Below are 23,481 nucleotides of genomic sequence, written 5' to 3'. Positions count from 1 at the left end.
AAGGTGCCTTCTCTCGTCTTTCAGTATTTATACTTGAGCGAAATACACAGAAAGGATATTATCGACATTTTTATAATTATCTGCCTCTGTCAACAAACACTATAGCAAGTGCTAGTTGACTGAAGCTTTGCTTACCTACATATAAATTGACTTACATTTTATAAGGGACGCTCTGCGTACATAGCAAAGTGTGAGTGTTATAATTAATCATCTTTTCCGATGGGTGCTTGATATGTGTGGCGGAGTATGTCAGCTACACACTTACAGTAAATGAATCAAAAGATTATTATCTATATTTACTTTTTGTACCTACATTATCGTATTTGCTCTCTGAGCCAGATCGCACATGAATGTTTTTCTGCCTAAAGGAATTATTAATTAATTAATGAGGCATCGCGCGAATGCCCGGGCCGACATATTACTTTTTGACACGCGGGAATATTCTCTCTCATTGTTTTGCCAGTTCATGATGGTTTAAATATCCGTTTTATTTTAATTTACATTGAAGCACATGTACACTTGATAAACATTGAGCGGTAAAATGGCTTTTAACAGATTACGTTCATTGTTTGGGATTCATTATTTCCCGGATGGACTTTTATAGAGTTTGGAGGAAAATGATAACTTCGAGCTTCAAATTAGACAAGCGTAAGTCAAGTTTGAGACAAGATGATAGATTAGTGTTTAATAAACTTACGTAAGGCAGCAACTCGTTGGGGGCCATGCCGGAGACGATGATGAGGTACCGGATGATGACCTTGAGGTTGTTGGGCCAGCACGCGCACAGCGTCGACCACAGCTCCTCGATCTCCTTGGGGTGGTTGTCCGAGAACTGAAACCACACTTGCGTCAGTATCACCATCATCACAGGCTTATGCAGTAATTTGCATATAACACCTCTTTTAGTTGTAGTACAGGGAAACGCCTACCACCTACAAGGTGGACCGACGACATTGTAAAGGTAGCAGGAAAGCGCTGGACGCAGGCTGCTACCAATCGATCAACGTGGAAAGCATTGGGGGAGGCCTATATTCAGCAGTGGACGTCCTATGGCTGAAATGATGATGATGATGACAGGGAAACACTGGAAATTAGGTATGACTTTCGACACCCCATAGATTACAGACTTTTTGTAGGCCGCTAGTTCAGTTGGGCTGTTAATCAGTCAATACACATATTTGGTATCAGCCGATTTCTCATACAAATTGGAAGCCGACTAAACTATTGGCCGACTTAGTCTGTAGTCTGCGGGGTGTCTTAAAATCATTGCGTAATTAAAAACCAAGATATAGAAGGTTAATCTAATTGACGAATAAAACACAATCTGGTGCCACACTTCGGAATCGAACTCAAAACCTACGAATCGCACTCCTTACTTTCTCAAACCGCTATGGCCGGAGACGTAATAGATCATCCGTAAAAAATGGGTAGCAAGATTTCATGGTTTATTTCCGTTTTTCATCTTTTGAATGAATGTTAATTACCTAATGTAGGTAGTACATTTCAGAGAAAAATGTTTTCATTTTCCGTTTGCAGCTGTGAGTTTTCAGTTGTATTTCGTAAATAATACAATACCGCGTCTTTGATATTTTCCAACGTAGGTACTTTTCCATTCGCGTATTCCATTCTACGCGTATCTACGTTAAAATGATTCATTTGTGCAACAGTATCACGACGGATTTATGCCGTTGGCGAATGTGATTCATCGTAAAAAGGAATCAACCAAACGTATGTGAGATTAAAAGCGAACAAGAGACACATGGTATGATACCTGAAATGGTGAACTCAGATCACTATCGGGAATTTGATATCATAAGATAATTAATCAATCTGATTACGGTGAAATGAAAGGTTTATCAATATTTTCTGACGCTCAATTTTCGAGTATGCTACTTCTAGTGTTTCTGTGTGATGATGAAGCAGCATTATTCTCTAAATCTGCTTAATACGATTTTACAAAAGACAATATAAAAACAATTTAAAAGAATACTAACCTTTTGAGGGGTTATTCTAAGTGAAATTGTTTTCAATTAAAAAAAGCACGGTCTTTGTGCTCTAAGTAACTTTCTGCTAACCTTTCCCTTACACCAAGAACTCGTACCTATTATCTTGTTACGAAAAAAAAAATAGAATAAAAACATGTTTTCCTTGAGCTTTGTAAAAAGCCCTTAAGATTTTCACAAAGCGCATCCGCCGTCTGTGAAATACAGTACCGAGGCGAGAGATAAAATTACATAAGCAGGTATAAATACAATTGAATGCGCTGCTACAGGGCTAGAGTCGCTCGAGTTCGCAAGCGGCGCTGCAAGGGCGGTGCTTTCAAACCTACGCGTAATGTCTGCCGCTAACAATTATATTAATGAGCGGTACATTTGTTACGAGTATCTTTAGTTCGATTGCGTTTTCATAACAGACTGTTAAGAGTTGTTGAGAATGAGAATGCGCAAGTTACCTAGCATTTATAACATTTATGAAGTCGGTAAAAAATCAAATAATGTGATGAATCGTACAACTCTTTTAAATCAATATTGGTTAAAACTATAAACCGATATTGGAATATCAAAGGGATTAGCGCGTGTATGATCTCCTATTATATTATTATTATGTACAAGGGCATTAACTATATGAATAGTGAGACGGCGAATGTAATCAATGTAAATTACTTGTTGTAAATGCCGCGATCTCCGCTCATGTAGGGCTAAACGTAATCAACGTGCGGCCATCATTTGATCACAGCGAATCTGACATGAGTTTGGAACATGGGGTGCAATTACAGCTCCCACTGTGAGGACGGTTAGGTCGCCTAGGTCCCAAAATTAAGCCCTAAGGGCTCCGGCCCTCGCACGCGCCCGGGCGCTCGACCCCTCTTTTACTACGCATATTTTATTTATACAGGATGATACTACCTACTAAACATTATTGTTCATTTCTTAAAAAATATATTATCTAGATTTATTTATTGTTTAAAACTTTACTTGGGTCTCGCATCGTTTAGTCAGTCGCATAAACGCGGCCTGAAAGTGCATTAAGTGTCATATACCCTGCACTCATATCTATTGTATACCATAGCTTTCAGGCTGTAAAGTTTTCACTCCCACTCTGAGAGTAAACAAGCAAGGATTTGAATATCAAGTCATAATTTCTTAGCAAAATTCAAAGATAACTTATAAAGAACACAATAATGTTTATGCTAGTAAATCAGCTGTGTAGGTACATAAAAAGGCATATTCTTTTCAATATCGTTATTACCAACATCCTGTATAATAATATCGGATTTAACAGTAGGTATACATTAGTGGCGAGGCGCGTGGCCGGTCACTCAATCACTGCCGTGAAAGCGCATCTCCGATGGCCGCCGCCCGCACTAATAACGCGGATCAAGGTTTATTGTGCAACTGTCAGATTGTTAAGGCCATTGAAAATAGTACATTAAAAAGGAACCCTTTGATCTAAGCTACATAAAGAGCCCCCTCAAACGAGGGTACGTCCATCAAAACAATACTTTAACACTAACCGGATTAAGCGATACAAAATAATTTTATTTTCGATGCATAGATGTGTGTGTTCGATAGTCGAGACGTAGCAGGTAACAAGCCGAAGATTGCAGGACTAATTTAAAGATAATAAGAGCATAGGTTTGCACAGAGAAATGATTTCTATCAGACGTTTGAATACGGGAAAATTGAATTCATCCTTAATGATAATGATGTTGTTTACGAGAAATGAATATAAGAGTTCTTAACAACATGTTTTGAAGTCGTCTTTGGTCAAGGTAAGCTCTATGTTTTGAATCCTATGATTAAAGTTACGACGCAAAGGATTTTTCTTTAAAATAAAGTTGCCAACACATAGTAAATTGGCGCGTTTATAATACTCATGAAATCATTAACGATTATGTATTTTCACATACAGTTTTATCACATTTTTATCAAAGATTTTATGTATCTAGTAGTATATTTAGTAGGAAGGAAGATATTAAATTTTACACTTTTCAGTAGTGGTTTAAAGCCCTTAGTATAAAGGAAACATCTGCTGCGATTCACACCTTTGTTAAACCTTCGCATGCGCTCGAACGTGAGCTTTGGTCTGCCCTTTGTGCGGCTGAGCTTTGGTCTGCGCTGATAGAACTATAGACAGCTACAGTTTGACTGCGGAACGACTACGGAGCGACTACGGCGCTACTACGGCACAGTTATGTAACGCAAGTGGCTCTCATTGCCTACGCTACGAATCTCATGTCCTATGTATTGATACTTTTACATGAGATATGAAATATGAGAGGAAGTACATCGTTAGTGAACGACAGCGCGTGGGCAGGACGAATGCAGCGCCGGTTCCTTTTGCTTCAGCCATGCCATGCCAGCTGTCAAGTGCGCGTTTATGAAATTTGAGCGCCGACGTATTGAACATGCAACTTACAACGTATTGGATTCTGACTTCCACTGCGAAACGCCTACACAATTTAATATTACTTTATCGGTGATTTCTGCATGAATTTTTCAATATAGACGATGTACGTTTTCTACACGAGTAATAAAGATTTTACTGAACTCCAATAAATAATGAAGAGTAATAGTTTATAGCCATACCTTATTATGTAAATACATTTTTATTAGATCAAAACACTGAAATATTGAAAAATCTTAAAATAGCGAATTGGCGCAACAAAAGGTCGGCAAAAATAATTTGTGCGTTTTACTGGGGTTATTGTTCATAATAAAATCACACACCTGCGCCAGACGTAACTGAAATTAATTTAATACGTGGGTGTTGGTCATAAGGTGTGAGCTTTTCAAGTATTTATGTAACGCGTGTGCCGGCCGATTATTGCTGAAATCTGGACGGCTAAGGCGGCGCGCTAACGTGCGAAGGTGGACATGTGCTTTTAGATACATGGTTGAGTTTAAAGCTCTGCTCTATGGTTACCAAGTAGCGTATTACTGTTTGAAAAAAATCTCGTCATAAAGTAATTAAATGATGAGATAAGAAGCACGATTATTCTCAGAGGAACTAAGTAGGTCATCATAACAAACTTAAGTAGATCATCATAACAAACTGCAGTGATATTCGTTTTCAAAGCGCTGGTCTGCGAGGCGAGTTGCAGTATCGAGTTGCGTTGAAAGCTGATATTTCTACATAACTTTAATTAAGAATCTAATATTCAGCCTTCGATAGAAATCGATTCTGCAGGAGAGTCTTCTTGTAACGTGACGGTCAATCTTGTGATCAGGGTCAATGGAGAACCAGTTAGATTAGAAAAATGCTTCCGACAAATGAAACTGTTACGGCTCTTTCAAATAAGACGTTTTGACGGACGTTAGACATCAATTTAAATTCAGGACTGTACACGGAAAATTGTATGACAACTGCGTTGGAATGAAAATGATAATTATGAGTACTAATAGTTTGTATGGTCTTGCCAACGCAGCCCAGACTGACGTCTTGTTCAAAAAGTTGAATTTTAAGTGTTTTTATTGTACAGTCTTTTACATCTTCGTGTGCAGGCTGCCTGCCGTATCCAATGCCGTGGCGTAAAACGCACTGTAGAAGATGATAGTGTTATTATTTAGGCTTCACGAGTTCAGCGCGGCGGCCTAAAGCTGGAAACCGCCATTAAGTTGGCCTGTCTAAACGCCAGAAATTGTAATAGAATTAGATTTTAATATTTTTAATTACATTTTACAACAATAACTCAAAAATAAAGTACGTCCGAAATAGGATATTTTAGACTGAACTGCTTCATTTATCAGAATCAAATGAAACTTGATTTACGAAATACGTACAAAGATATCGCGGCTTACAGTAACAATATTAGTGTCAGTGGACTGTACTTGTTGAAAGGTAAAAAATCTGAAAACAAGTGTACTGACGTTTGGCCAGATTTGTTTTCTTTATGCTCGAAAGAACATGAAATGAATATGTGCCGCTAAGCCCGCGTGACGGCGGCCTTTTGCCAACATTCTTTTACGAATATTCGCATAATATGCCGTCTAGCTATGCCAATTTAAGCTTTATTCTCTCGCAATATTATGTCTCAGGTCCGCTTACAATGTATTTGCTGCTACGCCAACATTTGAGCTTTGACTGAATAGGCATACATTTAAACATTTTAATAAGTGCTCAAAACAAATAAAGGGAATGTTTTCGTTTGCGGATTTAGCCATAGTTAGACTACTCGTGCTTTAGGCAAACGCCCTTGCGTTGAGTCAACAGCATCTGATGGCCACGGTAGGGTTGGCACTTTGGCGGCGAAGGCCGCGCGCGCGTAAACAGGGGCGCAGCACCAAACAGCGCAGGGTTGCCGCAACCACAATTTCGTTATCACATTTTAAAAAACTTTACTGACGCTCATTCATAGACTGATTTAACAGACTAAAATTTCGCAAAACACAAATAATCCGCTTTATTCAATATTTTACAATGGTTCACGTTAATGAGGATTTATTTTAACCATTCGACCAGATTAAGAGCTCACGTTTGCTCTTAATCTGGTCGAATGGTTAATATCCCTGCGAACAAAATTATGAAAAACATTTTGGCGTTTCCAATTTATTATTATTATTAAAAAGTATTTCGTTTAATGGTTTGTTAATTGTGTGTATCCGTGGAAGTTAACGTTTCACGCACATTTGCATAATTAAATAGCCGGAACCAACGAAATATCGTATGATAATTAATAACACTGAACATGGCTCGGCTTAAAGGTACGTGCAATGAATGGCGCTTTGACAACGCAACGTTTCAAAAGCATGTCACTAATTTTGGTCTCGATATTGTAATTTAAGCTTTGGGCAGTAAGTATCATTTGGCATACAATATTCATTAATATTTAACGAACTGAGTGCATATGAGCGGAGAATATATTGATTGTAGTGTACGGTTATTTAAAAATAAAGCAATACGTGTCTCAGGCAAGAACTACTTAGTCCTTCCGTTGGACTCTACTCTTTTTGGTAACATAAATCTTTACAAAGCCATTCATTTCTGCCTGTATACCTCAGAGAATAATAAATCACTTGTTGATTGATGAATTTAGAGACAATCCGTATAATTGAGCAATCCAAAATATTTATTTTTGTAACCAGTTCACTTTTTATCGGCAATAGCTTAATCTGAGATAGCAAAAAAATATTTCGCTATAAGACTATTATACGATAGATTTTTATTTACAAGTATTGTTAAGATGACAGCCTGAAATTATAACAAAAGAAATGTCTAAGAGTTTGCGCACGGCTTCAGACAATGGCGAGGTGTCGAATGACCCAATATCAGCACGAGGTTAGCCAGGTACCGCTCAAAAACTATTTATATCCCCAAAAATTGTGGTCTTTATGTTCATGAAATAATTATTCCATAAAGTACAAAATCATTAGAGGAAATATCACATTTCATGGCAGGTTTATACGCTGTCGACTGTACCATTTGTAACGAAGGCCCATACATCAGATCCACGCAGCGTGTAACGACCTCGGGCCTATAATTATCAGTCAGATCGATGGTCCCGGAACAAAGGCCCAATATTCAGTCCAGGCTGAATGCGTTCGGTAAACATTCAAAATGTATACCTTCACATTTGTTCTGCGTCGCTGGATGAGCAAACCATAAAATAACATTATAAATAGTGTAAATTCGGGCTGAGCAGACAGACGAGTTTATTGTGTAAAGAATGAAAATGCAGTGTAAATTATTGCTGTTTGCACTGCAGGTATTGATCATGACGTGGTTAAAATGTTCGTATTGTGAATGATAAAATTTAAAATTTCGACTGTACAGTAGTAGTATGAGCCTTCGGTTTGGTATTGCTAGAGGGCATTGCACGTTAGCAGCCCTACGCGCCGCCAAGTAAACGCTCGCAGCGCTGGGCCCTCAGGCTGGGCCGCATCGCGCGCTGCCCACTGCCCAATATCCCCGTAACGGGTTTGCACAGAGCCAAGTTTTAGGCGCAACACAAACACACTACTTCGTGTTTTCTTAGTAAGGAAACGCAAGCTACGATCCGAGTTATAGAGGTAGTTTTATAGGAGTCTACAGGGTGGAAACGTTAAGTGATCTCACTCGATTATTTCTAAACTATACAAGATATTGAAAAACTGGTTACTGATCCTGAAAGTGCTTCAAGAGCTCTTTCAAACAGTACCAATAATAGGTTACAGAATAAACTGGATCTATCAGAAAATTCAATGTTTCCAGCTTCCATACTAAATGTATGCCAGACACACAATGTTAGAAGTGTAATTTTTTTATTTAATAATAAACTTAAAATAAACTCGAAAATTGTATTCTTATTTCAAATTATTCATGGAAAACATTGGTTTTGGGCTTTACTTGCTATAATATTGTCAAGAGATGAGTGTCATGAATGTGGTAGTACAAAATGTATGGAAGAAGGAAACATTGAATTTTTGGATAGAACTAGTTTATTCTGTAACCTATTATTGATACCATTGGATAGAGCTTGAGAAGCACTTTTAGAATCAGTAATCAGTTTTACGATATCATGTGTAGTTTTTGAAATAATGTGACTTTACCAAATGTATGGAAGCTGGAAACATTGAATTTTCGGATAGATCCAGTTTATTCTGTAACCTATTATTAATACTGTTTGATAGAGCTTATAAAGCACTTTCAGAATCAGTAACTAGTTTATTGATATCTTGTATACCTAGTTTAGAAATAATCGAGTGAGATCACTTATCGTTTCCACCCTGTATATTATGGTATAGAAGAATAGAAAGTATAGAGATAGAGCGCAAATTATCACGTTACACATGCCTCCCTAGATAAACTGAAAATAAGAGCGTACATAGAGACAGTTATCAAGAAAATATGGCTATTAAAATTAGACGAAAGTGTTACGGAATGCGTTTACACCGTGATTGCGTAAAATTAATATCAGTTGAGTGAGTGTGATAATATTAAGTAATTTATTAGAACTTCGTAACTTGTAGGACGTGTTTATTAGGTAAATACCACACAAGTCAATATTAGCTTCGCAACGTCAAGGAGTTGAAAAAATATATTACTTACACAACTTCTACCACAGTGTAAATTAGTGCAGTAGGTAAGACTTGAATAAAATCGAATTTATAATAGAGTCATGACCCAGTGCTATAGACTCTTTGGAGTGAAGGTTCTGTGTTCGATTCCCGAGTGGGGCAGGTCGATGGGATACCCTGTAGGTTCTTACCTTGGCGGTGATGTAGAACAGGTTGTTGAGCACCATCTCGGTGGCCTCCGCGGAGCCCAGCCCCTCCCGCCGGCCCCCGCGCCCCGCTTCCGCGTAGTACTGAAAGATAATTCTATGTTATCAATCAATACTCAATACTCAATCGTTTATTGCATAACCACAATAGCATTCACACTAGGTCTTACAATTTAGGCATTTATACAATGTGGACCCAGTCAGGGCACAGCAACTTTAGGAAGGAGACAGAACGACGATCTTAATAGTTTCAAAAGAAATTATGTACACATTGAGTTTGGTGGAAATGTCATTATTAAACGTTTCGATAATTATAAAATAAAGATAGAATTAATGAATTATTAAAATGGAAAAATATTGTTAAAATGTCATGCTAATTATTGTCAAGTGTTGAAATGTCATGTTAAATATCAAGTGGTAAGCAGTTAGGTCCTACTAATTTATTATTCAGGTCAACATTAATAAATAATAAACTAAAAATCCTTAAATGTTAAGAAATTTTTAAAATAAATATAAATAAATCGAAGTTATCAAGAAACATAACACAACGAATAAATTGTGTAGCTTTGAACAATGTCATTCGGGACTATTCCAAATTGTAGAGCTTGTAGTTATCAATGTTCACAAAAAGTTACATTTAATGGAATAGAAGCTTGCCCTGCAGATTAGCACACACACACTTTACAAAAATACTTGGCAGTGTCTGAAAGCCACATGTACTGTACCATCGTCATTCATAAATTAAAGTTAACGAGCAACCCCAGTTCCCATGAGACTGGATTAGTTTGGAAACTACTAGTAATCTTGAGTTGTTTGAATAAATTATTATTCCATCTATTTATAATAACCCCGCTACACCTTACAAGCGCAGTTAAGTGTGAGTAGATAAATGAAAGAACAGCGGTGATTATTTGGGAAAATGGAAGCCTTATTCTCAAAATCTATACTAATATTATAAATGCGAAAGTAACTCTGTCTGTCTGTCACGCTTTCACGCCTAAACCACTGAAGCGATTTTGATGAAATTTGGCATAGAGATAGTTTGAGTCCCGGGGAAGGACAAAGGATAGTTTTTATCCCAGTTTTTGAAACAGGGACGCGCGCGACAAGGTTTTTCTGTGACAGACAAAATTCCACGCGGACGAAGCCGCGGGCGGAACGCTAGTATCATTATAGAGTGTGTTCAGTTTATTCCTCTGCTCTATTAAACTGCGGGACTTGTTGCTCGCAGCTCAAGTGCTCAGTTCCGGGCGAGCGCCGCCGAAAGCACGGAACGAGCTGCGAGCTTCACGCCAACACGCAGCTTTCACGCTACTTACACGCTATTATTTTTGCACTCACGCCTCTTAACTAGCCTTAACACGCAACTCTTACTTTAAAAATATTTTTTTACTCTACTGAATTGTTTTCTTTAAAATTTATTGTTAATGCATGAGGCACAGTGTTGTTTTTAGAAGAGGAGTGAATCATTTTATTATTTAATAAGTAAAAGAACAAACATCTTAAGGCTATTTTTTATCTGGGATTACACATGGAAATGTTATAACCCCGTGTCTTTTAATAGTTTTCTTGGACGAAACTATTTAAAGACATTCGGACAACTTAACAGGAAATATCGTTTATAATGAAAATTAAATATTAATGGACAGGAAAAAATAGCATTTCAATGAGAAAGGTTGTATTTTCCTATTAATACACGTCATTAGTTTGGTTTTATCTACTTCAATATTCTTAAAATAAGTCTAAGGACTTAACATGGTGTAGAGGGCGATCCAAAATAGACATTATTCTCATTAGTTTCTGCATGTAGGAGTATTTTCTAAGTAGGTAGTAAATAAAGCTCATAATGTTTGTTTTTGTAACAATAAAACGTTTCTATAAATATTTTAGAATGTAGAATATCAAATATATAAAAAAAATTGTAATGTGGGGCGTCAGGTTTACAATACAAATCGCTGTGTCTCCAATCGAAGTAAAACATCACGCCTCGACAAGGTCAGCCTTTGATGTCCTGGCTGAAAGGCGGCATTGTTTCGGAAAGCGTAAAGCGTTCCATTGCTATCGCAATTTATCGTCCACCATTCCTCACCTGTTATCGCGCGCCCCGTATCGAGTGAACCTTTATTTGTACAGCCGAGTGTTAATGAGAAGCGAGACGCACTCATTACTTAATTGGAACGTTAAAATCTTCAAAAGCTCCGAAGGTTAATGAAAAGGTTATTTGATCAATTACCAAAAAATCTGTGAGCTTGTTATGTAAAATTCTGAATGCTCTAGTTAATAACTAGAGTAATGATAGATCATGCGTGATAAAGGTACTTCGTACTAATATTTGTGTTCTCATTACATTTAACGTCAATTGACGAAGGGGACTCATTTTGAGATGAAATAATTGGTAAACAACTACAAGATTTCTGAAAACATTTTTCGCTTATAAACTGGAGGGTTGAGGTGCAAATGTGATTTAATACGGAGTTTCTGCACTTTCTTTGAGCGACCTTTGCCAATGTCACGGCATGCGCCTCCATCGACTAGTCAATTTACTTGCATCTTGACCGTACCGTAGACAATTTGTAGTTGTCGCAACTTTTTCAATGTTTGCAACAGGCGAAGGTGTTATACAAACAATTTGCCACATTGGAAATAAACCAGACGTCGGATATATAATCGAAATTCGTTTTCAGGTGTCGAGGCAGAAGCAATTCAAATTGGCTCTCTATTGGTTTTCGATTGGCAGACTCACTACGAGTAAAGTTGTATTCGAGAAAAGTGAAATTATTGGCATCCTCCACATAAACAAAGATAGAAATTGTATTTCTATAAAAATAGGTGCGAAATTTTTCTCGGATTTTCATCTTAGGCAACTGATAAACAAGCTTAATGCTACTAGTCATTCGAGTCAATATTCAGGATAACTCAATCTCGCACTGGCCTGGACAACTGTTGATGCGTGCGTAATTAATTAGTTGCGTGTCATGCACACTCGGCAAGTGGGGCTTGGTTAACGGTGTTGTTGTTTATTCCCAAACAGTTCACTTACTGCTAATTTCAGAGTCATGCTGGGTTGAAATCCGTATTTTTATTAGAGTTCTTTTACCAGATTCATAGAAATACTAGTCTGCTCAGCTCAGTTCTCAGGACTATCAACTTTCACTGTTTGGATTGCATTAGTGACTTTAGATCTTAACTATTCAGAAGTAGTAGTGGTGTGACCGAGGGGTAGGGTCAATCCCGTAGTAGTTCCTCGCCGAGTTAAAGAGTTTTTTTCTGCCTTGCGCTGCGGCGTGGTTTGGACCCGCGCTCCTCGGCCCACTAGTCGGCCAGTCCGACCCCTTCCCCATAAGGCTATCGTGGCTTAGGATAGAAGATAACGCTAGGAGTTGCAGTGATGGCAACGAGAGCTGATGGGATCGTAGTAGTTCCAGTGGGGCAAAGGTCAAAGGTTACCTCGATGTAGGAGAGCGGGTTGGCGGGGGGCACGTTGGGGTCCACCAGCTCGATGTTGACGAGCCACGGCAGCAGGTACTGCAGCAGCAGCTGGCGCACCTCGGTGCGGGCCGTCTGGAAGCGCGCCGTTATTTCTGCAACAAACATAATAATAAATAAATATCCTTGGACATTTTACACTACGCTTCACTCGTAGTCCCAAACTAAGCAAAGCTTGTACTATGGGTACTAGGCAACGGATATAAACATACTTAAATACTTTTTTTTGTAAATACATACATATTATACATAGTAACACCCAGACCCGTCACAGAAATTAAAATTCATAATTTCAATATCTGCCCGGCCGGGAATCGAATCCGGGAACTCTCGGCATAGAGTCTGTTTCCGAACTACTACACCAAATGGCCGACATACTCATGTTACAGCATTCTTAAGGATACTAACCACTACTACTAATCGCTTCTACCTCTGGCCTATTCATCACCTTCCAGCAGGTGAGAGTCTGGTCAAGAGGGTAGCGCATTTTCTTACATAACTTTTCAATTCCTATCATTGGAGGTCCGAAAATATTTCTCATACAATTTGATACCATAATGATCATTCTTAATAAAAACTTTAAAACCTACATATTTAAAAACATAATAATTGATATTCATAATATCACTAATCATACACTTAGTTTTTACTAATATTTGTTTTCATATATTTTTCTATACTAATGATCAAAACTCATAATCATTCGAATAAATAACTATAATATTCATAAATGTGATGTATCCTAATATATGTTTTCATAAATTTATTACTCATAAGTGTATTTATCCATATTATTGAAAATCATAATGTCTATATTCGTATTAAATCGTATTTTAATATTAAATTAATTTGAAATGGTCCAAAACAGGCAATATTTTGTGCCACAAAACTAACGTGACAGAAACGAATCGCTGCAAAACCGACTCCACGTAGTCTTGTCTGCCCTACCCCTAGAGTGTAATTTAAAAGCCGGAGGCGTGGAGGGAGGGCAGCCCTCGCCCGCTGTAACGAGGCTCATGCGCCCGGGCGAGCTGGAGCGGCTGAGGCTGGTCGCCGAGGCGCCGAAGGCGCCGATGGCGGTCCAAAAAGCCGAAGCTGCGGAAGCAAGCGTGGGTGCCTGAGCCTCGTTACGCAAGGGCGGAAGGGCTGCACATCCCGCAGCGCCGGAGACGAGGAGATACCAATGCATGCTGCATGCTTGCTTTCATGCTGCATGCTCTGCATGCTTATCTACTCTATTAAATTATATATGATTTTTTTAAAGATACGAGTATGTCTGTTATAAAGTAAATTATTCTGAACAACAACATTATGAGTTGAAGTATGTTCTTAGTAACAACATTATTAATTAAAACAATATGATCAATGAATGTTATGAAGAAATAAGATCTGAAAATAAAAATTATGTATTTTAAATGGTTCTTGGTAGTAACAGTATTGATAAAAAAATTATGATTACTAACTGTTATGAGCTCCGATGGTAGTAATAAAAATGTATGAATAAAAAAAGTATGAAAAATAAAATTATGAAGAGAGATTATTATGAACACAAATCGGTAGTAAGACAAAGAATAGGATTTAGAATTTTATGTGAGCCAATATAGAACCGGTCAAGAGATTCCCCTTTGTGGATAACAAGGACTACTTTGATGTTTCTATGGGCTGTCAAAACGCGTCTCTCTCATAAATTATATGTCACGTAAAGGATGTCTTGACGTCATTACTTCGCGATTATTTATCATTTTCTTATTGATTTCAAAGCTACTAAAATCGAAGTTCATGTCTCGAATGAAGTATTTTTGTAAAGATCCTTTCGCGGAACGATCAGGTAACATAGCATATGAATTTGTACTACATAAAAATTTTTTTTGCGTAACAAATGCCCGCAAAGCGAATATTCGAGGTAAATACCGTCGTAAGGGAACTCCGTGCATTCGTGCACAAAAATAAATGGCCGACGGCGGCGCGCGTTTAGTTACAGAAACATACCAGACAGAATATGGCGAGTAAAATCCAATTTTCCCTTTAACAACCTTTTGTTTTACATTGAAGGCATTTTGTCTGTGCTGTGCTTAGTTAGTAGATTTTTTATTTGTTTTTAATTATGTATAATGTATTGGTACTCGAGAGGAACATGAAGGGACGTTCCACGAACCATTACTTTAACTATAATAGAATCCGTATGATGGTATAATGTTTACAGTATAATAAATAGGAAAAAATGTATGGCATTTATTGCCAGAAAAGATAAATATTATGAATTCCAATTATACATATTAAATAAACCAACACAACAGTATAAATACAGGTGGCCACAATAGTACTTAATAACAGTAACTAACATTCATTCAAAATCATTTGAAACTTTATCAATACAATTTTGGTTATTCTATGAAATTCATATTATTCGGCCATTTATCTATACCTACAACACATAGGTACGGAATTATAACTATTAAATACTACTAGTTTCAATTATTATGTAGTGCACTGCAGCTAATAATATTATTGGACTGGAGCGAATAATATTATGTTCTGTCAACCTGTACCCATGTGACATGCAATAAAATAATTTGAATTTGAGCGGCAGTGGCCTCTTATTAGCTTCATTTCTCTTCAGTAAAACCTACTTATTACTTAAAACCTACTAATTACTTTTGTATTTGTTACATACAACATTTTATTTTCATCTCGCACCCGATCCGGGGCAATTTTTAGCGAGGGTTAAACCAAACTGCGTAGTAGTCTCTCCACCTCTCGGAGGGACGGGCGAGGGCAGTATTTGCAAAGGAATTACGCGTAACCCTGAAAGTCTTTCATAGATAAATGCGCAGATATTTTGATCATTATTGATTTAAAAATATTCATATTTTTGGAGCTTCGTATTTTTTTTTCAATACTATAAAGGTTCTATTGCCTACAATTTATCCACAGCATCAAAGCCTATTTACATTTTAAGATATCTAATACCCTTGTAAGCTTAAATTTTAAACGTACCCAAAGCTTCTTATTGCGTATTACATACTTAAGTATATTAAGAAGTTCGTGTCAAACAATTTTATTAAATTATTATGTCGAGGCACAAATACTAGTAGCTGTTTTTTGTTTACGTGAATTACTGCAGTATGGTTATTGGTTATGGCTGAAACGAACGAGGTTACTGCAACATCAATTTTTAATAGTTATTTGTAAAGGGCGAAAAATAAGTAGACTTGCACGGCAATGTATGTGCGTACCTACATTACAATATCTCTATCAATATGCCTGATGAACATCATCATCATCATCATCATGACTTCAGCCATAGGACGTCCAGTGCTGTCCAATGTTTTTTCCCACTAATCGGAAAAATATGAACTTAACCGTAACAAATGGAAAAACCCTTATATTAATGTCGAGGGCATTCCACCGTTCATGATTTCAGGCGAATGACGTCACACCAGTTAGTCACTGCCAATGGACCTCGTCCAGAATGTTGCCAGCTTAATAATTAGTACGCAATTGTTTCGCGACACTAATTACTCAGATACAAGCACTACAATAGATATTGTTTAAATATCATCTTTGTAGCAAATGACAAATTATATAAAACAAAAAAGATGCCCATTTTGTTCAACCGCAATGACTTATTGCATACAGACTTTCTAACAACAATGAATGAATGTGGATTATACGTATACGCAATCTTGTTCCTCCCTTCCGCTACTACGTTTCAATATGGAAATAGTTGAGTCGCAATAAACTCCACAGCTTTTTCATGTGAATATGATAAGAGCGTGCTTCTCGCGAAGAAACGTATCTACTAACTCATCTATATACCTTTTTTACCTGCTCCTTTGTAATATTTTCCAATAGATCTCGATTTAATGTTTCACTTAACTTTGGGCAGACACAGATCAAGATATCTATTTACCTATCCCCTGAAGCTAAATTGCAGTTAATTACAGTGAGCAATTTACTCTAACATGATAAGACATATTGTGTTACGTACGTCAGGCTAATTAATAATACGGTATTTAGTAAGTGTGATCATGTTATAGAATTCAATCCCACCGCCGATTCTGTCGGCTAAGATATCAGCGATTGCAGGCAGAATGTCAGGTCGGCGTGCGACGCACTGATGGACATTGCTATTGTCTTATTAATACAACCGATCACGGTTCACTGATAATAGCATCAAAGCATCTTCATCAAGATAATTACCATACTTAGCTTTAAATCTAAGTGAATATTGACTTGATGAATTTAAATAAAATATCTGATCATTTTGGGTAAGTGAATCCTTTGTGAAAGCGCTATTGTTAAGTACATATACCTAGGTAGTCAAAATGTTCACTGGAATCTATTTTCCAAAAGGATTAAATCGGAGATGTTTGTATCCTTGTTTTTCTACAAACATGGCAATCATCGAATCTTTTTTTATTAATAACAAAATGTGGCAATTTTACAGTATACCTATTAACACCTTTTAAAATCATCTCAAGTTTTTTTCATAGAAACTTTTAACGCCTTTTTTGTTAAGCTACAGCGTTATATTCAAATTTATAAATGAACATCTATTATTAAGTCACTCCTTCCCCTATCGAATCTCAGAAATGGAAGAATTGAATTCCTCCGAAAAAATTATATTACGAACTTCCACATTCAGATTTGATGTGTGGCCAAAAGGGATGAAATGAAGATTGAAATATTGTTGACACTTGCGCGGGTCTTCTGAACTATTTGTAGTCACAATCGGACATGAAAAGCGTTTGTCTCGGCCCCGTGCGTTCGAGTCCCGGGAATTTGGAAACCATATCACAAACGAACACATAACAATACACAATTACGCTATTGTCGGCACGTCCCATTCTTTCAGTGTGAACACTTTTGGGATTTCCACAAATGTTGTGGTATTTATTGGCTATTGAATATTTTTATAACTTTCAATTGTTTTTTTTTATAAAATACTTTAAATACAACATAATAGCACACGATTCTCAGAGTTCTTTCAATAACATCTATTTTTGTACTATCAAAATATATTGATATTGTTTACTACGATCACGAGAAAATAATAAAGTTTAGTGTAAATGGCCCAGAGACAAAGACATTGTTTCGATTAAACTTTAGCACTAGGGCTTTTACATCTACTCACTGGTTCGGAACGTACCTTTTGGCTGGAGATTACACGCACTGTCTACAGTATGAAGCTACCGTGTGTTGACCTTTACTAGGGCTTTGGAATATTTCGCTGCAGGATTTAAAGAAATAGCATCCAGCGTTGGAAGAACCTAATAAGCCTTAAAAGGTTTCGCAATTATTCAGTTACAGGCAGTTATTTGAAACTGACTTTAAACCGACTACTTTCACTGTAATTATATTTCATTATAGTTCAAATCAACTGAAATCTTAATATATCCAACGGATATCAGGTTTTAAGTAATGCTTTGTATTTGAAGCTAAAAATAAAGGCAGACGCTCCCGTTGGCTATTTGATCCAATAACAAAAGCGAGACCTCGAAAGGCCCAGTTACTCGATGACAGAAAGATTCTGCTGAGTTGTGAGAAAGCTACGACCCTCGCTACGGAGCAAAGGCAAATAGTAAAACAATATTTTTCAGCTTCGTGTGATGCGGACTATTAAATAAATAGAACCTAGAAATATAAATAGTCAAAGTCAAAGTATATTTTGCTAGTCAAACGTTTTAGGTAAGTAGGTATTAAGAATTCTGATTTTATGTGAATACTTACCTACACTGTGTAAATCATTCATAAGCATACCTAATGCACGGATCCGAGCGTTTGATGTTCAATTTAATAGGTAATTCTCAGAAACACTAAATAGAATAAAGCCTTTGAAGGTACAAAGTCCCCTGCGAGCGCCAAACAGCGGCATTACCGTGCCGTGCCTCTAATGAGCGTTTGCTTGGAACTTGAGCATTTGCTGCATTGACACACGTTCGATTGTGCGAGCGCTAAGAAGAGCCCCGAGCTTATTAGTTTGGAACGCGCCCGAAGTGGCGGCAAAGGAACATGCTAGGGCTAATGAGGTGGAATTCTGAGCACGACGATATTTTCTCTTTTTCGAGACCCGAAGGAGACAAGTTTCAGCCAAATAAAAAAAATTAAGACATCCTTTTAGTCAAAGGTGGATGAAAATAATCTGGGGAAAAGAAAATCAACTCTAGTAATGGAATATTTTAACGAACGATGTGATTATAATTATTTATAATTAAATACACATTACAGTTTTATGTAAACATTTCACGAAATCAAAAAACGAAAGTAATAAATCCCATTCGAATTGGAATTATTATCAGTCTTTTCAATAAAGAGATTTATCGTCGACTCATAATTTTTCGTAAACATTTGCCGTTCCCGAGTTTGAGCCGAATATCGGTTTACCGAAAGATCGGGCGGATTGATGACGTTACGGCACCCGCGGCACGGCGGCGGCACGTTAGCGAGCGCTAACCGAGTTAGCTGGATCTAGTTTCGTAAATCGTGCACAGATGCGGCCGTGCATCATCAGGATATAGGTATATCAGTTACAAGCCGATAAAACACCCTATTTGTTAAGTTAATTTGGTAAACACTTTTTACCAAATACAAAAATACAGCGAGGTAAGGTATTTGGATTTCGGTAATTAGTGAATAGAATAATAATAATAAATCGACTGTTTACTTAAACCCTTACTTTTTGGAAACTTAGGTCTTCTACGAAATTCTTGTTTACAGTCTATTTACTCGTTCACCATATTATTGACTGAATATTCGATATTTCAAGCTTCTGGACTGGAGTGGATTCGGCATAAATATCAACGGCGAGTATATCACCCACCTTCGTTTCGCGGACGATATCGTAGTCATGGCTGAGACCGTGGAGGACCTAAACACAATGCTCGATGGCCTCAGTAGAGCCTCTCAACAAGTGGGTCTTAAAATGAACATGGACAAGACAAAAATTATGTCAAATGCCCGTGTTGTACCCACTCCTCTGAAGGTTGGAGACACTACACTCGAAGTTGTTGACAATTATGTATACCTGGGACAAACAGTCCAGTTAGGTAGGTCCAACTTCGAGAAAGAGGTTAATCGTCGAATCCAACTCGGCTGGGCAGCGTTCGGGAAGCTTCGCGAAATTCTCACGTCCGAAATACCGCAGTGTCTCAAGTCAAAAGTATTTGACCAGTGTGTGTTGCCAGTGATGGTGTATGGCTCTGAGACGTGGTCGCTTACTATGGGCCTCATAAGAAGGCTCAAGGTCACCCAAAGAGCGATGGAGCGTGCTATGCTCGGAGTTTCCCTGCGTGATCGAATCAGAAATGAGGAGATCCGTAGGAGAACCAGAGTGACTGACATAGCCGGCAGAATCGCTAAAATCAAGTGGCAGTGGGCGGGGCACATAGCTCGAAGAGCTGATGGCCGCTGGGGCAGAAAAGTTCTTGAGTGGCGACCACGAGCTGGAAGACGTAGCGTGGGCAGGCCTCCCACTAGGTGGACCGACGATCTGGTGAAGGTCGCGGGAAGTACCTGGATGCAAGCGGCGCAGGACCGGTCTTTGTGGAAATCCTTGGGGGAGGCCTTTGTCCAGCAGTGGACGTCTTTCGGCTGAAACGACGACGACGATTCGATACCAAATTAATTTGTTATCTGCCTGATAAGGAAAATACGACTTCTAATCAAAAGGTAGTTGACCCTAATGATATTACTTGGTCGGTAACTTTTCCGGGAGCTAACATGGTCTAATGAAATTACCGAAAAGATACAAACACGTTCAGGTTATCTATACTAATATTATAAATGCGAAAGTAACTCTGTCTGTCTGTCTCGATTTCACGCCTAAGCCACCGAACCGATTTTGATGAAATTTGGCATAGAGATAGCTTGAGTCCCGGGAAAGGACATATGATAGTTTTTATCCCGGTTTTTGAAACAGGGACGCGCGCGATAATGTTTTTCTGTGACAGACAAAATTCCACGCGGGCGAAAAGCTAGTATACATATAAATTGAAGTTGTTTAGATGATATAAAATTAAAATTATTAAAGTATAGTCTGATAAGCAGCAAATTCCGATTCAAATGAAACAAACTTGAAATTCGGGCGGCTTATGAAACAGTCGTTCGTAAACCAATCGTACAACAACTGCCGATTGTCGGCTGACGCCATCAATCATGGCGGAGCAAGACGGATCGCCGCCGACTAAGATATTACCATCGAACTTAACTTTCCATCAAAATGTCTAGTTATCGAAAACCTATTTTATAAAGCCTACTCCCATCAGAACCAATCCATTAGTGCGAAGAAAAATATTAACTTACTACCAATTATACTGTACAAATATACCTACTAACATCATCATAATTCAACAACTAAACATTAAAATAGTGCCTTGATATACAACTTAAAACAATAAATACAGAAGAGACAACAAGCACAAATTATAATCACACATTCCAGATATTCTGTTACAGAACTAATACCGTTTACAATATCAATAAGATCCTGAATAGCTTTAAATTAGGGAGGATAAATACGTAACTATTGAGTAAACTAAACGATTTCTTCATTGCGTATATTCATACAAACAATAATTCCGTGCGCACCACTTCAAGAGCAAATTTCAGTAGAAGAAAATTTCCAACCAATCTTACAAACATTTACCTGAGCGCCACTTTAATTTTCTACGTCGTACTCGTAAGAAACATAACAGATGAATATATCGACCGTCTGTATTTACCGTTCTTATGTTTGTATTTGTTGTCAGTTCTGACTGGAGTGCAGTAAAGACTGTCTACATTTTAGGCAATAGTAGACTCATTCTATAATCTTGAAGGTATTCTAAGACAATCGCGGGCGTTGCGACCTCGCGGAGGCGTTTTATTTCCAAACCGGGATCAAGTTCATTTCGGCCCCGGTGCACTGCTTGAGTCACCTTGAGCCCTCGTGACAAATTATTCCTCCTATACAGGGTGGAATTTTGTAATGCCACCTGGAGGGAAAGTACTCTTAATATTGTAAATAAAAATTTTTTCTCAAAGAAAACATTCCTTTATTTTTTAAAAGAAATAGAATTGCATTCAAAGATTTCCAAAAATTTGCTTACCACACCCGGGAATCTAACCAAATAAAATCTGTTAAAAATTACACCCCGTATTTTTATTATATAGATTGTTAGAGTTAAGTAAGTATAAGGATGAAATCTCTCTAACAAACTTGATAAATCAAATGAAAAGAAAACCATGAAATCTTAAATTATTTTAACCCTTAACTGGTATCGTGGGGGCCGCGCGGCCCCCACGCATGACGTTTTCTTTGATTTCTAAGAAGCTACGCATCGTGGGCAGCCAAAATTTTTGGTATTCTCATTTCGGCGCTACTCGCGTATGGTGCAGGCGTTTCAGCACTGCATCATTCACCAGGACGAAGATATGCACGTGTTGGGGTCCGCGCGGCCCCCACGATACCAGTTACGTTAGTTTTTTTTCGTGGCAATTTTTATTTGTTTTTTATTTTTTTGCACTATTGGTGGTTTATAAGTGATAAAACAATAGAAGATACCTAGAACGAAGTTTTTGATTCCAAATTAGTGATTAGTAGCATGTCAGAAGAAGGATATAGTGATAATAAAATTATAGGTCATTGTGAAGACCCAATAACCAATATTCGGTCGATAATGAGGATATTGATTCTGATTTTCAAGTTTTTTCTTCAGAGAGTGAAAATGAAGATGTTGTAGGACCTAGTCAATCCGGCTACTATGAAAAAATAAATACAAGTGGTCTGAAAATCCACCAGCACCTGCTAATGTTTTTCAACATAATATTTATGTTTTTATTTTTATAAAATACTTATTATTTTTATTTGATATTACATTAAAACGTTATTTATTATTAAGTTCACATTATTATGGATTAATTAAAATAATAATATTTTTGGTTATAACTTTCTAAACGGTAGGTTTCATAGATATTTGTAACGTTAAAAAAATATTACGTAAAAAGTTGTTACTATTATGTAATGTCTTGAAGTATATAAGTAAGAAGATTTAATACAATAAAAACTAAATGATTACATAGAACAAGCCTGATGTATATCATTTATGAGCATTTATTTAAGTATATAGGTAAAACATGCTTGCTAGAAGCAAACATAGTATGGGGGCCGCGCGGCCCCCACGATACCAGTTACGTATGTCCAATTTACGATACCAGTTAAGGGTTAATTATGGACAGAAAATTGTATGGTATGGTAGTGAATTTTCGAAAATCTTTGAATGCAGTTCTCTTTCTTTTCAAAAATAAAGGAATGTTTACTTTCAGTAAAATTTTCTATCTACAATATTAAGAGTACTTTCCCTCCAGGTGGCATTACAAAATTCCACCCTGTATAAACTTCTCGGGATCTACAAGCGCTAGAACTTTCGCATACGTTTGAATACTTGTTTAGGACAACATTTATCCATATGGAAATTCACAAAAGTAATAATTGAAACGTGAAAACAATACCAAAACGAATGAAATATCCAAATGTAATAATTTGTGGCGGCCAAAATAAAATGAATTCATCAAATGAACTCGTGTCTCAATTACAGTACGCTACGATTGATTTGCACGGAGTAAATCTATAGGTTCACTGCCGGTGATTATGGACGTAACGTGGAATTGGGCATGTTGCTGAAAAACTGCCAGCTATTAATGAGTAGTCATATTATGTACTACAATAAAATATTTGTACTTATTATGTAAACTATGTAACCCACGACCACTACTTCTGAAAAATATATTTTGAGACTTCACAAAAGTGTCGA

The 23,481-nt window shown here is 37.3% G+C and overlaps 1 protein-coding gene across 1 annotated transcript in view; it reads right to left on the bottom strand.

Annotated features, from left to right (window-relative positions):
• Positions 1-23,481, bottom strand: part of LOC135086997 (protein furry-like) — a 223,151-nt gene that overhangs the window by 41,066 nt on the left and 158,604 nt on the right. The window contains exons 29-31 of the mRNA XM_063981854.1: positions 12,650-12,783; positions 9,188-9,286; positions 698-832 (exon numbers count right to left, since the gene is read on the bottom strand). Coding sequence (XP_063837924.1) covers positions 698-832; positions 9,188-9,286; positions 12,650-12,783 — 368 coding nt within the window. The remainder of the gene's footprint in view (positions 1-697; positions 833-9,187; positions 9,287-12,649; positions 12,784-23,481) is intronic.

This window comes from Ostrinia nubilalis, chromosome Z, assembly GCF_963855985.1.
Source record: "Ostrinia nubilalis chromosome Z, ilOstNubi1.1, whole genome shotgun sequence".
In the NCBI taxonomy this organism is placed as follows: domain Eukaryota; kingdom Metazoa; phylum Arthropoda; class Insecta; order Lepidoptera; family Crambidae; genus Ostrinia; species Ostrinia nubilalis.
This window is presented reverse-complemented; position numbering and strand designations above follow the sequence as displayed.